The 16,931-nt window shown below is 35.5% G+C and overlaps 1 protein-coding gene across 3 annotated transcripts in view; it reads right to left on the bottom strand.

The window, feature by feature from the left end:
- LOC307157335 (uncharacterized protein) overlaps nt 1-16,931 on the bottom strand; it is a 625,157-nt gene that overhangs the window by 3,090 nt on the left and 605,136 nt on the right. The window contains exons 1-2 of one of the 3 annotated variants that reach the window (XM_079869220.1): nt 7,965-8,046; nt 4,490-4,635 (exon numbers count right to left, since the gene is read on the bottom strand). The exons of 1 other annotated variant lie outside the window; for it this stretch is intronic. In XM_079869220.1, the coding sequence (XP_079725346.1) occupies nt 4,490-4,574 (85 nt within the window). In that variant the 5' untranslated portion in view covers nt 4,575-4,635; nt 7,965-8,046. Of the gene's footprint in view, nt 1-4,489; nt 4,636-7,964; nt 8,047-16,931 lie in introns of those variants that run through there. One more of the 3 variants, XM_079869221.1, reaches the window with a different exon arrangement.

The raw sequence follows: 16,931 nt of genomic DNA, 5'->3' as shown, positions 1-16,931 counted from the left end.
AAAAACAAACAAATAAAAGTTAACCCCAGTTTAATGGCACAATACAACAGACATCAAAACATTTAGATATGTAATGCATAAAAACCAACAACACGTGCTACGTATTCTAGATCCTATACCAAAGGTGTTCAAACTTGCTCTGGAGGGCATGTGTCCTACTTGCCCTCAATACACCTGCCAGATGTTTCTGAAGTTCTCAACTCTGGCCCTTGAAACCCCCTTTCCTGCAGAGTTTAGCTCCAACCCTAATAAAACACACCTGTTCATGCTAATCAAAGTCTTGCTATTGTTTACATTTACATTTAGCAGATGCTTTTGTCCAAAGCGACTTACAAATTAGGACTAAATTAATCGAGTCATCGTGAAGAGGCAAGAAACAACGCAAGAAGTGGATTTAAAGGATTTAAAGGAAAAAGGAGATTCTTTTTTTTTTTTTTTAAAAAGGGTTAAGTGCTTTTAGGGTAAGTGCTCACGGAAGAGATGGGTGTTCAGCTGTCTTTTGAAAGTTGTCAGGGATTCTGAAAGCTAAAGGCAGAAGAGTTTTATCAAGATTGGAGCTAAACTCTGCAGAAAAGGGGACCTCGAGGGCCACAGTTGAGAACCGCTGCTCTACACAAAACTGCTAACTTTGAACTTTCTTTAGGACATGTCCCAAAAACCTTTAGGCTGGCAGTTAAATGCTTTATTTAAAAAAAGCTATTTGCCCCAGGAGATATAGATAATTACAGACTGAACTCAATTAGGGATGCTAACAATTAATAGCTGAGCAAGTAATTGTCAATAATAATTTAACGTTATTAGTATACGGGGTCAGTGGAGGCGCCGGCACGTTCACTTGCATTTTTTCCTGAAAATGGCAAAAAGAGCTTAAAATACTAAAAAAAAATTGTCATAAATACTCCAAAACTGTAAAGAGTCTATTTTTATTTGTGTACACTCAAAATAACAACAAAACTTTGTGTTTTTGTAAAATAAAGAAAACAATCAGGGTGTGCTTTCTGCGAAAGCAGAAGTCTCAGTCTTTGTGAACTTCTTTCTGAAACACATTTCAAAGATGAACCGAAACTCAGCGACACCAGAAGAACATTGAGAATAAACTACTTGCCTCAGCTTTAACACTTACAGTAGTTAACGTGTTATTGTTAAACAAACTTGAACACATTTTACTAGTTGAACTATTGCCAAACTAAAATGTGTGAAATTGTTGGAAACATGTTGAAATATAGCCAGCTAGGCAACCTTTCGATGCTAAATAAATATAAATGTATGACACGAGGATGTTTTTATCCTCTATAATTTAAAACAGTACGATATAAAAGTGATATGAGTGTGGTCTTCCGGTTTAGCGTCTGCCATGTGAAGTCGCAAGATTGGGAGCTCTAAAAACTAATTATATTTACTTTCTACATAAGTTACAACTTCACGCCTCCATGTCTAAAGCTCTGCGACAGAAAAAGACTGACTTGGCGAGCTCTTAACCCTCGTTTACACTGCCGGTCTTGATGCCCAATTCTGATTTGTTGCCTATATCCGATTTTTTTGACAGTCCATTTATGTTTTTTCTATTGTGACCCATATCCAATTCATGTGTTTACACTTGACATACTATCTGAAACATTGCGCATACTTAAAGGGGGTTCTTGCACAGATGGACGAACGCAAAATATGCTTGATGCTAGCTTTGCGATATACATGCGAAGTTCGCCAAACATCACCATGATTTTGAGGTGGAGGACGACGAAAAGGGCCATCATTGCCCAGTTATTGTGTGCGAGAGAGATCTCAGGACTGGTGGGAACATACAACACAATCTCTTTATTTCTTGTGCCATTTATACGCCAACAAATTGTTTTTGTGTGCAATTTTACTTGTTTTTTTTAGAAAGTCTTCAGAATGGTTATTTGCTTGCAAGTCTCTATCAAGCGACTATTTTGCTGCTTCTAAAGAAAGATAAGAATCCACTAGAATGTGGTTCATATCGTCCCATCTCTTTGTTAAATTGTGGCTAAGATCTTAGCAAAACTTTTATCTATCTGTCTTGAAAACTCTATGGGTCGAATTATTTCACCTGACCAAACTGGCTTTATTCGGGATAGATATTCTTTTTCTAATATTAGGTGCCTTTTTAATATATTGTATTCTTCCCATTCAAACAATCCAGAGGTGGTACTGTCACTCAACGCTGAAAAGGCGTTTGACCGTGTTGAATGGAACTGTCTTTTTCAGGTCTTAGGAAAATTCGGATTTGGTCCTACATTTATCTCTTGGATTAAAATGTTATATGCGGCCCCTAAAGCTTCTGTACGTACTAATAATGTTCTTTCAGAGTATTTCGAACTACAACGGGGCACAACACAGGGTTGTCCCCTTTTCCCATTGTTATTTGCCATAGCCATTGAACCCCTTGCAATTGCCCTGCGGTCCAGTGCACAGGTCTGTGGTATCATACGTGAATAAGGTTTCTTTATATGCAGATGACCTTCTTTTTTTGTCTAGCCCTCTTACTTAAATTCCTCAATTTTTTTCCTATTCTAGATATCTTTAGTTTCTCAGGATACAAACAAAATTTTTGTAAAAGTGAAATGTTCCCATTGAACTCATCTTCCCTTCAGATTTCATATTCAAATTTTCAATTCAAGGTTGTCAGAAATCATTTTAAATACCTGGGGATTCAGGTGACCCATAAATACTCTGACCTGTTCAAAGCCAACATTAGTCCTCTTTACAATTATGTTAAGTCTCTCTTTGTGTCCTGAAAATGTCTCCCCCTTTCTTTGATAGGAGGGGTGAATATCATGAAATGTCTTCCTATATTTATTCCAAAATCCTTTTTCACAGTTTTGCAACAGACTATTTCTTCTTTCATATAGAATAAGTCAAAACGAATTAATCAAAGTCATCTTATAAAACCAAAGTGTTTGCGTGGCCTGACTCTGCCAAATTTTCAAACCTATTATTGGGCAGCAAACATTAGGAATCTGTTATATTGGGTGCAGCAGGATTTGCAATTAAAGAAGTCTCAGTGGGTACTATTGGAAGCTGCCTCTTGTACTCCAGCAACTTTAACATCCTCACAATGTGTACCAATTCCCTTTAAGCACAAAACAGTTTGTTAAACATTCATTAAGGATTTGGTCTCAATTACGTTTAGCATTAGACCTTAAAGACCCTTGTATTATAGCACATGTTTTTTGCAATATCATTTCCAACGTCTTTGATGGATGGGGCTTTTAACATTTGGAAGGAACATGGCCTATCTACAATTGATCAACTATACATACATAACAATTTTGCATCCTTAACGCAACTTCAAGAAAAATGTTACCTACCCAGCTCCTATCTATTTATATACTTTCAAATACGGAACTTTATTCTTAAGCAGTTTTTGAACTTTCAAACAACAATTAAACATATACTAGATGATATATTAGACCAGGGGTGCCCAACCCTGCTCCTGCCGATCGACTGTCCTGCACAGTTCATCTCCAACCCTAATCAAACACACCTGAAGCAACCAATTAAGGTCTTCAGGATCACATGAAAATTAAAGGCAGGTGTGTTTGATTAGGGTTGGAGATGAACTGTGCAGGACAGTCGATCGGCAAAAGCAGGGTTGGGCACCCCTGTATTAGACCTTCTTACATCTTTGAAAGGTGTTATTTCTAAAATCTTTACTATAATCAATACAAAATAGTCTAGACTAGGGTTGGGTACTGACACCGGACACCGATATGGAACCGATACCCAAGTAACCGGACCGAATCAAAATGCCGATTTTGGAGCCTCATTTCGATGCCACTTAAATGCCTCAGCTGTTGGTTGAAATATCTGCCCCGTTTCTCCGAAAAATAAGTAAGAAGCATCATCACCGCATGTGATCGCTAGTTAACCCTTAGCACGATCGATTATAACGTTGGAAAATGACTATACACATGACCATTATTGTCATTTGTGACGTCACATTGCTAAAAAGAAAAACATTGAGTATCCTTGTCTTGTTTTAGAGTAAATCAAAATTGTATAAAATACTGTTCAGAGAAAGTTTTCAGAGAACATTTATTCTTGTTCTAATTGTATTTTTAATAGTTTTAAACATCAACTTTATGCAATTTCAGCTGAGGTAAACATATTTTAGGATGTATTTTAATGGAAACAGATAGGCCTTATTTTTTTTTGCACTGTAAATAATTGTCTGACTCAACGCATTTTAGAAATAAAATGTGCATATCTGACTGTTTTCTTCTAATTCTATTCTTCAAACACCAACAGCACCAGCAGAGACTGTACAGTACTGTGCCATCGGACTTATTCAAACCGCCAATAGACCTTACGATCACAGAGCAAGTCCTTCAGTGTCTGTCATTATACCGTTTATGTTGCTAAAACCATCCGCGCATCGATCATTTTTCAAGCAAACATTTCCTCAGAACATGAGATCTACTAGAACACAATTTAAATGACTGAGTTCAGCTGTGAGAATGAGACCAACCTGTTTGTTCTTCAGTATCTTCTTGTTTCACACTGAATGTTTCATCAATCTTCATATCTTCACTCTCCTCTTTAATAAATGCCATCTTTATAATAGTGTCATGTGGATCTCAGTCGCTTCACCAGGAGTTTCTCTGTGTGTTTGTCCTGTTTAAGATGAGAATAATTAACAGAAAGAAAAATAAATCCACACTAAATCTCTGTGTGTGTGTCTCAAACAGCTCTAGGCCTAGTTCAGTAGTTCAACTAAAACTAGCACTTCAAATTAATAAAAGCACAATTTGTATTGAAAATTCCTATTTAGGTATGAGGTATTTATATTTGGTATCTAATGATTAATTGACTGCAGATGCTACTGCTCAGTTCTAGAGAGATTGAGTTGTTTCTTCAGGAAGCACATGCTCATCTACTGATTTCTGATAAAGAGATGCAATATCTGTTTAATCGTTCTCCAGGTACACCAGTTTTTTATATTCCACTCAAGGTAAATAAGAGTTTGGTTAATCCACCAGGACAACCTATAGTAGCAGGAAACAATAGTTTTAATGAACCACTCTGGAATTTCGTTGATTGTGTTCCGAGACCTTTAGTCATATCCCTCCCAAGCTATCTGAAAGACTTTAGATTTTCTGCAATGTTTAACGACGATACAAAATGTCCAACACGATGTAATACTGGTAACTATAGATGTAACCTCGCTATACAAATATTCCACACCATGAAGGTCTATTGGCTCTAGAACATTTCTTGATTTGTGTGTTGAGGACGATTGCCTTTCACTTTCATGAAAACCTGTTCTGGGTTATTCCTGGGATTCGGTCATATTTTAGTCCCCCAGACTTTTTAAAGGGGTGGTTAACCAAAATTAAATATTAAAAGCTTTTCACAATACTTTGGTATGTCCATTATAATGAATAAAAAGAAAATTATTGTATTTCAATATTTTTTATCATAATGTCCTATTTCTATTGTACACTAAGCATTTTGTCATATCCCTGAGGCACTTCACTGAATGTGTACTTAGAAAATATTTAACAAAATGTGCAGTGTCAATTTTTTTTGCCAATATTGTATATTGTATTTATTTGTGTTTTTTAATATATATATATATATATATATATATATATATATATATATATATATATATATATATATATATATATATATATATATATATATATATATATATATATAAGCAAGTTATTTTATTAAAAACAGACTATAAAGTGATGTCCCTCAGTCTGAACTCAACCCCGTCAGACCAACTGTTCTCTGCCTATAATAATTTAGACTCCACCCATGTGTGACATCCTTTACCAGAAATGACATCATTCAGGTCTTTTTAACAGTGTTGCAGAATATTGTATCATACTTTTTATTAATATTTTTTAGGCCTATTATAGTCATGGGAAGATACTGTCAAGCTTAAAGGGATACTTCAGGATTTAGCATTAAGCTTTGTATTAGTAAAAACCTGTAGTATTTTCGAATTACCATGCTTTCCACCCTCATATCCCCCTGAGAGGAGAGATTTATGTATTTTTTGTCTGGAAAAAAATCCTCCGATGACACAAAAATCGTCATTTTGCGTCATCGGAGGATTTTCTGGTCAGAGGCTAAAGACTACAGCCAGTAGAAGGCGTTGTTCCACATGTTTTCAGCCCGCCCATAGAGGGATCTCACTCACAGAATGTACACAGTCAGCCGTCTTTCTTTGGAAGCTAAGCTAGCAGGCTCTTGTTCTGTGGAGAAAGCTGAATAGTAGGAGAAAGCTGAGTAAGTAGGGGTTACCATCCTCCTTTTCCCTGACTTGTCCGGCGGGTGAGATCGTTCAAAAATGTCCAGGATTCGGCTTTTGCTTTCTGCGGTCGCCATTCATTGTTTACATGCACACTTGTTTCAATCTAACTGAATTCATTCCGATCGGTGAATCTGAATGTAGTGTTTACATGAACGCTAAACAAGTGATCGGTTGATGTGCGTTTTAACATTGCTAAGAAAATTCCCGCACCTCCGTTGCGAGACCGGCGTGTCTCAGTAATGACGCCACCGGCCTCGTGCCGTTCTCCCGCGGCCGTCAGCCTCGTCCTGACCTGCTCGCCACAGTAAACGTGATGAATGGCGACTGTAGAACGCAAAAGCCGAATCCCGGACATTTTGGGTGATCCCGAAATCCCAGGCAGACTCGTCACGGAGACTCACTGGTAGCCTAACCTTGTTTTAAACTGCGCTCTCTTACCAGTAGGCGTGGCCTCCTAGGGCAGCGAAGCAAGTGCATTCTGGGAGTTGTTGTCTTTCATCCACATGAGCCAAAAATACATTTTCTGGCTTTTCTCAGTCTAGAAAGCTCCAAATTAAAAAAATTCTTCACATTTCTTAACATAAATGACATATTTTAAATACACATTCATCTTTCCAGAGGTGAAGTATCCCTTTAACAACTCAACCCCATCACATAAAATTAAGATGGAAAATTATTATTTTTTAAATTTTTTATTTTAATCCATAAGTAAATATAATGTACTTATTTAATTGCTGCCATAAATGGTCTACTCTCTTACACTACACAAGGAGCAGTGGCCATTTTGTGCAAAAAAACCTTAACCCTGTCACATATCTGTATTTTTCTCATTGTTTCAGGGTTGAAAACTTGTGACAAGGTCGAGTTTTTCACTTAATTTATGAATAAATTTAATTTAATTTTTTTTTTATAATAGTCATGGTTTCAATGAAGTTACCAAATATAGGCTACTTCAATATACTTACCAAAATCATGAAAACTCATAATTTTGTTATAAATTGAATATTTGATGTAATGTGTCCACTTAAACATTGACAAGCATCCTCTGTCAGAAATGGCAGCCACATCAGCAGCAGAAAGACAGTGTTGTGCATGCAAATAGGCTGATATGTATATATTTTTAAATATGAAAATAAAGGCAATGCCTCCCTATTTTTGGTAAAAATAGCATTTCTTGCTTATTACCACCTGACATGTAAAGGACAAACACAAAAATAAAATAAAAAAATGTATTTAATGCCTTAGGTAGAAAATGAATTATATGTAGATCAAAGAAACAAAAATCCAAGTTGAAATGTTACAGAATCCCAGAAATGACCCTTCCATTGGTTTGTTTAAATTTTCATTACGCGTTTGTTTCTGTTGCATTTACACTGTTTTGAACAGCTGCGGTGATTCAAGCGATTCGAATCAATCATTTGACTCGGAGTTTTACAAGCTCATTTTCTCCATCTACTCGCCAGGGACCGAATTCGTGTTTATCATAAACCGATTCAAGTCAAGATAGAAGGAGAGAAATGAGACGCACCTTTTGTGTTACTTGTGTGTGGATGCGCTTTAAATAAATGTTAGATGAAGCATTACTATGTTTCTTTTAATAATACACATTAGTCAATCTTTAAAGTCGATTGAACGGTTTCTATCGGTTTAAACACTAAATGCTTTAAACACAAACCTTTTTACAGTCGAATCACAACAGATGCAGGAGCGCGGCGCAGCCTTATGATGTCACATCACAAAACCAAAATAAAAGTCCTGTTCTTACGCTGCTTTGTCTAAAATCGCAAGAGTGTATAGAAATGTATATGCAAATAATAAAAGAGATGACAGAAATTGTCTAAAAGGAAAAACTGTAATGTTTGGGCAAAGAAACCAGTTTATTAACCAGATATAAATAAGATTAAAATGCAAATAGTGACAAATGTGATAATAATAATAATAAAAAAACATGTTTAAAAGAGTGTACAAATTTATAAAGCAGATTTCATACTTGTGTCAGTATTGAATACGTATTTTCTCATTTTAAAACACGTAGACAAATAAAGTTCATTTGAGTCTAAAAATACCTGAAATTAGGTATAAAATTCAAAAATTCAAGATTTATTTTCATTATACCTTCATAATCTTTCAACATTTATTGACATTATTTTGGGTCTTTTTTTTTTAAAAGCCATAAACTGATAGATGATTAAAAAAAGGGGTTGAAGCTAAACTCTCTACACTCTCAAACATCATATATTTGTATATATTGTAATATTTTGTATTACACTTCAAATGTCTTGTTTTATACAATAGTTTTAGTACTATATAACAAAACAAGGTCCCGCTTTACTTATTGTTTAAATACAGAATGTTCCCTCAATAGAGATTCTGAAGCATGAAACATAAATCACGCAAGCAAACTCAATACACATCATGACACATTAATCAGTTATATTTCAGCATTAACATACATTGATAAACACAAGGTAAACACAATCAACCATTTATAAATTCATTTATAGCTGAAATGTTGTACCAAAGTATTTATTGTAATGTACTTTGAATAGCGTTAAACAAAATGCAACATTCTGCTGTTATTCATAAATACCAGTAGTAACGTTTTACAAAAAAATGTCATTTTGGAAAAAGTCATGTGTCCCACTGTGTAGTGAGCCAGGTTCCTTACCAGTACCCGAATTAATGTACAACTCACGACTCACTCTGACAAAAATACTATTTTCATTTGTCAAAAATGAAATTATACTTGATTTCCTTGTTCGTGCGTGAGCGTAAAGCTCAACTTCCATAGGCATTTCAGTGTGTTGTTAAGGTAAGAGCGCATCCACAACAGGAGTTACACATTCTGACTACGTAACATAGTTAAAGTTCATCTGTGCGTGATTTTGTGCAAATGTAAGTTGTAATAATGTTTATTTAGTATAAATATCTAATTTATCTCTAATAGGATGCGTTCCGTTGAGTTATTAACGTTCTAACAAAGCTCTTCAGTTTACGGGTGTTAATTCAGCTCTTCAGTTTCACACAGCTCAAACAGCAATGATGTTATTTGAAATTATATATATATATATATATATATATATATATATATAAAAAAAGATGTTAACTATTACTGTAATATCAAAAATGTTTGATATTTTTTGCAAAAACATTGATGCATTATTATTAATAACTAGCACTTTTATCGCTCTCCTATTATTTTCATATTATTTCCTTATTGTCCTTGCGGAGGCCATATAATTTTTTTTTTTTTTTGTGAGGCGCATGTTATTCAGACATTTATTTATTGTGTATTTATACACCAAGATGAATACATTGAAAGTCTCACAGCAGAGAGCACTTATGGAGAAGATCCAGATGCAGAAAAAAGACTTCCCACAACCATACGAGGACATATGGGAGCTACGAGAATTTGTTGTAGAGAGGAAGATCTGCACAATATGTGCCTTATTTACTGTTACGTCTCTTAAGATGTAAGGCAACAACATTTTAGGAATATTTCTATATTCCTTACAAATTCCTCAATGCGAAGTATCTTGTTGCTTTTGCATTTTAGGAATGGGAAACATGGAAAAGTCACTTTGTGTTATTCAACAGTCTGTTGAAGAGCTTAAAAAAATGGTAACAACACCTGGGCAATACCCAGTACCATCTCAAGATAATCCAGCCAACACTAGTGTAAGTTTCTCAGACACCAAATCCAAGTATGTATTTTTCTTTGACCAAAAAAAACTTGTTTGATTATTCAAACCTGTTCTTTCTAATAAGCCTAACCCCAGTGAGTGTTTTTTAAACAATATACAGACACACACTAGTGCTGGGGATCGATAGAGATGTCCAGATTCAATTTGATTCCGATTCGCAAGATTTCAATTCTCGATTCGATTGAATAATTTTCAGGAAAAAAAACGTGATTCTCAATTTATCCAGAATTGTGCATCTCTATTGTATTATAAAAAGTAAGATAATGACACCAAACACCATTCGATTTTTTTTTTTTTTTGAGCCTGAATATTCGAATGCAATATTTTTGAAAAATGCCCATCCCTACTTGTAATTGCCATCTTTGTTCTTTTTTTAAAAAACAAAGATAAAATAATAATAAGATTTGGGCCATATTGCCCACCCACACTTTGGCCTAAATGGTCTGTCTTTCCTTTTTCTTTAGTTATTGTTGTGAAGGTAAGAGGACCCAAAAGCGAATTAACAAAAATAGAGTCTTTAATGACAACACAGGGAGTACACAACAATGTAGAACACAAATCTTCTTCTTGAGAGATAATGGCGAAACAAGCAACCCGCAGAGAGAGCGATAAAAATGAAACAGAAACTACTTCAGATCACTTCAATAAGAGTCTTTAGGCAGCAGTCGGGGAAGGCTGTGTTAGCGGCGACAGGCTGTAGGTCTCTCAGAGTTGACAAGGGTCGAGAAAAGACTGTGGTTACCAGATCTCTCACAGCGTCAGACAAACTGGATAGAATACAAATTTCAAGATGATTAGCAGAGATCAGGTAGCGCTTGCCAGGCGGATGCCAACAGGACAGGACTAGGACAGAGACAAACAGGACTGTAGTTTGCTTCTTGCGTGAGAAACTCAAGTGAGAAACTCAAGTGAGAATCTGACATAGAATAGAGAATAGAGAGAGAAAGAACAGGAACAAGACATAACATGACAAGACATGACAGTTATCTTGTCATTTTTGTTGTTGTACCCTTAGGTTGAAATCCATCCTGGATCCAGGGGTGTTTGTTTCCAGAAGTGCATGGAGGGCAGCATCATATGCTAATATGTCCACTGCCATGGTCCGGTGAGTGTTTTTGACATGGAAACTCTACTTCGAAGTAACCTTAGAGGTACATTTGCAAGTACTAGTAGTAATATACTATAATACTTTAAATCTTTCTTCCTACAAGTATCACTTTTTGATATTTAGGTGGAAAATTCAAGACCGCATGTGGTGAAGAGGCAAGAGATGGCCTGGATCCAGGGAAGGTCAAAGCAATTATGAGTAAGTTTATTAATTGGTCTTTTTAAACATATGACTGAACCATAGACTGCAAATATAGAAACCTCCATGACATTATGATGGGAAAAATGAGAGGAAAAATAATGTCAACAATGATGTCAACTTTCGGAAATATTTTGTGCTCCCCCGAGAAACTTTTTTTTGCATTCCCACTGGGGCTTAAAAACACGGGAAAAAATTAAATCAGCTATATTTATATTCAGTTATATTATATATTTTAACATAATTTATTACTTTGATCAAAGCTGAATTTTCAGCATCATTACTCGAGTCTTCAGTGTCACATTATCCTTCAGAAATCATTCTGATATCCTTATTTGATACTTAACAGAGCTCAGTTGTGGTCCAGTTTCCCGTGCGGGCAAGAATCTGTGGACATCAGTCTTTGTTTTCCATGACAGTGGAATGCTTGTTTGTCTTTGCTCTCTTCGGAACAGGTGCTTGGAAATGTTCATTGTCACATCTGTAAAAAAAAAAAAACACTTAAGAATGCTGATAACACAATCAAATAAACTGTAGGTATTATTGACATTATCAATCACTAATGGCCTTGGATAAAAAAAGACAACAGTTTTTGTAATTTCATACAAGAACATGTACTTTTATATTATGACGATGTAAACACAATTACATTTCATCTGTAAAATATTACGTCTGTGCACTTACTCAGGATGATTCTCGATCGCACTGAGAACTGCGTGAGGTGCTGGTGAAGGCGAGCGTGATCCAGCCACATTCCTAAAAAACAAAAAAACTGTTAGCATACATTATCCTAAGTAAACTGATTAATGGGTATGGATGCACAATGTATACAGTATATGTCTGTTGATGATGGGCCATAGGACGGATAAATATTTATTGATGGGCCTTATACCCATAAAATGTTTACACCTGAGCATATATATAGCCTGCACGAAAGTAAGGGACATTGTAAGGCAATATTTCCCATAAGATGTCAAAAGCTAGCCAAAACTAGGCAAAATATAGTCTGAAATTTATATGAGAACTATATTATCAAAGAAGAATTATATAACACTAAACAACTTACTCCGTATCCTTGGCAGGATCAACTCTCTTTTCAAAATTTTTCAATCTTGCTCAGAGGAAAAGGGAATTCTTCCTCGCTGTCCAGAATCATCTGAAGAGCCTCTTTACTGGAGTAGCGTGCCCGCCATGCCATCCCCAAAACGCAATGAACTATCAGTGAATATGATGAAGGAACTTCGTGTTTTTGTGGCATTGATCGGGGGCGTGTGCGATGCATATAGATCACCTAAACTATATACCATGTGAATAGCGCCGGGGGTGTGGTGGCCTCAACTCATTAAAGATAATGATGAGAGAACGAAAACACTGTACCTCTTCTTGGATTCAAACGGATTACATAAACTGAGAATATTTATTTTTAACTTGAATTCCTTAATTTAAAAGCAGACATTCCAAGCTTTCTAAAGACATATATTTTGTGAAAGTGTGGCAGATATTCGCTGAGTTACAGTTCATTTTTGAACACGTTTCAGAATGGACTTCACTGACAGAGAGACGGCAGAACTCACATCATGTTTATTAAACCATTTCTGATGACGGACAAAATGCATATCTCCGACTGGTGAAAAACCTTGTAACTCCATTTGAGCTTGATTTTGGTAAAATATGAATAATATGACACATCCAAGTGTCTGACCGTACATAAAGCCACAATACTAACTTTGAGAACAAGTTGTTTAATCGTTTTTAAAAAACCTGAATACTAGCGGTTTTATACTAACCTGCAATTTTCACTGGGTTTCTGAAAGGATCTCGGGGGAAATGCAAACGTTTTTTTGCAAGGTGTACGCAAAGGTCACATCTCACATTTTTTCCCCACCACTATGACTCTTTAAGGGCTCTGTACAAACACTTGTTGTTTTAACACTAATTAAATTTGCATTTACAGGGCTTTACATTTACATTTTCTGTAAGTTCAACGTAACTTAAAGGGTTAGTTCACCGAAAAATTAAAATTCTGCAAGGTTTCCGCGGGGGCATTAAAAAGCATTAAGTCATTAAATGGATTTTGCGAAAATTAAGGCCTTAAATGGCATTAAAAAGCTTTTTTAATTTTTTTTTATAAAGAACGCTCACTGCCATAGGAAAACAATTCAAAAAAGGCGCCTCTCACTGCAAACATATGGTGTGGTCAGTGCCTTAGACAGGAAGGGCAAAGGTAAATATGACATTTATTATAGGTTTATGTGAGGATTGTTTGAAGTTCACTTAAATTAAAAATTGTTATTTTTTTTTAAGTCTAATAAAATGTTTAAAAAAATATTACTTTTAAATACACTGTAATGTTGGATGGCTACAATTAATGTTTAAATTAGGGGGGAAAATCTTTTTTATCCATATAGCTGTATTATGGTGCGTTCACACCGGATGCGAATAGCGCGTCAGGCGCGAGTGATTTCAATGTTAAGTCAATGCAAAGACGCGTTACGCGAGTAAAAAATTCCTGCGGCGCGAATGAGGCGTAGAGGCGCGTTAAGCGCGAATGATTTTATTAGTGCTTTTTGTGCATTCACGCGTTTGACGCGAATTCGCGTCTGCCGCCCGAGTTGAAAAATCTGAACTTCTGCGTCAATTCGCGCCGCGTTAAACAAACAGGAGCCTGCTTGCTGCTGTCACGTGGTGAAGTGAGAGTTTATAATGTTATTTTATGTTTGGCCTCAATAAATTATTTTGTAAAATGACTAAAATGCACAACAAAGCAAATCTTTCACATAAAAACTCGATTTCAATATATGAGAGATACTCATTTTGTATTGATGCTATTTATTCCATTTCTATTCTAGATTATATGAAACATTAATCTAATGTAAAGACAACAAACACAATTTAGTGTATAAAAACTAAAAAAAAAAATCACAGGATAAGTTTCTCTTTTGGAGGCTGGCTCCATTTATTATCAAAACAAAAATAAATGACAGATTAGGTGGGTGCGGGCGAGGGTGAACCTCGCGCCGGGCTGTAGAGCGCGGGCTCGTCAGGCAGCGACCACTCGAGGCCGAGGCCTTATACGGCCTACGCTGTCCTCGTCAGCGTCCTCACCGTTAGGTCCACCAAACCTAGCTCCTGGAGCAAATTGTGAAACTCCTGAAACCCTCCGGAGGGTCTGGTGGACCCGAGTACAGCGACGATGTCCCCTACGCAGCTGTTTCTGCTCTCCAGAGCATATATGAGCAGTGACTCTCTCGATTAATGCTAATGCTAATGCTCGATAAACATCTAAAAAAGATTGCCGCCAACGGGTTTCGAAACTTTCGCCTCCGGATTTCGCCTCTGACACGCGTAAATTTTGCTTCAAACTTTTGTTTTTAACGCGTGTCAATTTCGCTCTTGACGCGCGAATTAACACAAAGTGGTCAAGCGTATAACTAGACGCGGCAGGCGTGAATTTGACGTGCTATTCGCGTCCGGTGTGAACGCACAGTTAGTATCAGTGATTCTGGCCTTCATTCACAAAAAGATTCCATTAAACATTTAAAATATACTGTCTTTATGTTGTCTCTACATTCATTTGTAGATTAACTGTGATATTTCTACATTATAAAATATATAATGTCTGCCCTTGCTGCTCTAGTGGAGATTAACATTTTGTAAATAAAGTGGTATTATTTTTTTTTTCATAAAACACTCAACTTAGTCTTTACTACCTTTCTGGGGCTTGAAAGTGATAGTTGCATAGACTGTCAATGGAGGGAGAGATATCTCTCAGATTTCATTAAAAAGATCTTCATTTGTATGAATAGAAGTCTTACAGGTTTGGTAATGACATGAGGGTGATTAAATAATGACAGAATTTTTAACCCTTTAACCATAACCACTGACTAATCCAAAAGTTTTTATCTTTTTGTATTGTTTTACAGATGCTGTTATAAAACGTCATGAAAAGGCAACTGTTGGGCAGTTGGGCCAGGCCATTAATTTAATTAGGTTCCAAAACAAGAAAAAAGAAACAGGTTTATAATGTTTTTTTTTTTTTAGTAAAATAAAGCTTGTGGTAAACATAACTTGACAATACTTTAACGTTTTGTTCTACAGCGTACACTGCACACATTCACACTCAAACGTCTAGATACTTATTAAAAACATGATTTCAAAAATGAACATAACTGCAACAAAATTTGTGTTTTCAGTATAGGTGTGTGCAATTTAGGCTGTAGAACAAAACGTCAAAGTATCGTTAAGTTGTTTACCACAGGCTTTATTTTGCTTGATTTATGTTGCTGGCTTGACTCATGTTTTAAGTGCAGTTAATATTATATATATATATATATATATATATATATATATATATATATATATATATAAATGCACTCTGTACTTTACCCTTTTTGTCAACATCATTAAAAAGTTTTGTGTAGTAAGGGTTCCTGAATGCAATAAAAATATCTACATATATGGAGACTATTTGCATAAAGTGGAAGTAAATGGGAATATATTATATGAAAACATGTTTAGGTTTGTGAAGTATATTAAAAGGAGCATTAATTAAATATTTGTGTATGTTTCAGAATAGATTTACTTATACAGAAATCTAATATATGCACATATATTGCAAATTAATATATTTACATAGATGGACATCTACATTTATTTACATATAAAGGAAATTAATATATGTAAATATTTCCAATAAAATATACATGTATAGAAATCTAATATGTTAACAAATATTAGAAATGAATATATGAACATATATTGCAAATTAATATATTTACATAGATTGATATCTAAATTTATTTAAATATAAAATAAATAAATATATGTAAATATAAAAATATTTAAATGTTTACTATATGTGAAATCAAATATTTAAATATATTTTTTATATATATTTCAAAATGTATTTACATATAAATATAACATTTTAGATTTAAGACATTTAAATATATGAAAATCTATTATTTATATTATTTTATATTATTATTTGTATATTTCAATATGTGTGACTTCTGTATGGGGTTCACTGGCCATCCTTAGCCCGATAGACAAAGGAGACAGCCTTTCAGCAGACGGCGACCATGCACCCGTACTCAGCGGGCGCCGGCAAACACGCCATTCACAGACCTTCCCAAGCCGGATTGACATAGTAGACGGCAACCACGCATGAGATCTAAGCCGAACAGCAACTCAACCCAGCTTTCCGCCGACGCTTCCTTTTCCAGGTCAACATTGGTATACTGGAAGATAAGAATGGGGCAACGTCTAGTTACTCACACCACTAAATCAAAATAAAAAACATATATAAAACATTTTTTTGCTTTGGGGAATTTTTTAATCTGGTTTTTTGACTTCTCTTGTCTTTGGTTGAGTGTGCGAACTATAGAAATATGCAAGCAAAAAACGTGTCGGGTTACGACTGTAACCGTACTCCACATGAACTGGTGTCTGAAAAGCTATCCAAACACGGTAATCGATATTGACCGGCGCCAGCCTATGACGTCACTACTAGCAGTGCGTTCCCTTTCAAAAGGGAACAATGCTTATCCCCAAAAACGGGTCAGTGGTCACGTGATCAAAACCAATCAGCAAGTGAACGCATCTAGAGCGCTGCAGTGGCGTTAAGCTGAGC

Source organism: Squalius cephalus (assembly GCF_949319135.1).
Source record: "Squalius cephalus genome assembly, chromosome: 4".
Lineage (NCBI taxonomy): Eukaryota > Metazoa > Chordata > Actinopteri > Cypriniformes > Leuciscidae > Squalius > Squalius cephalus.
This window is presented reverse-complemented; position numbering and strand designations above follow the sequence as displayed.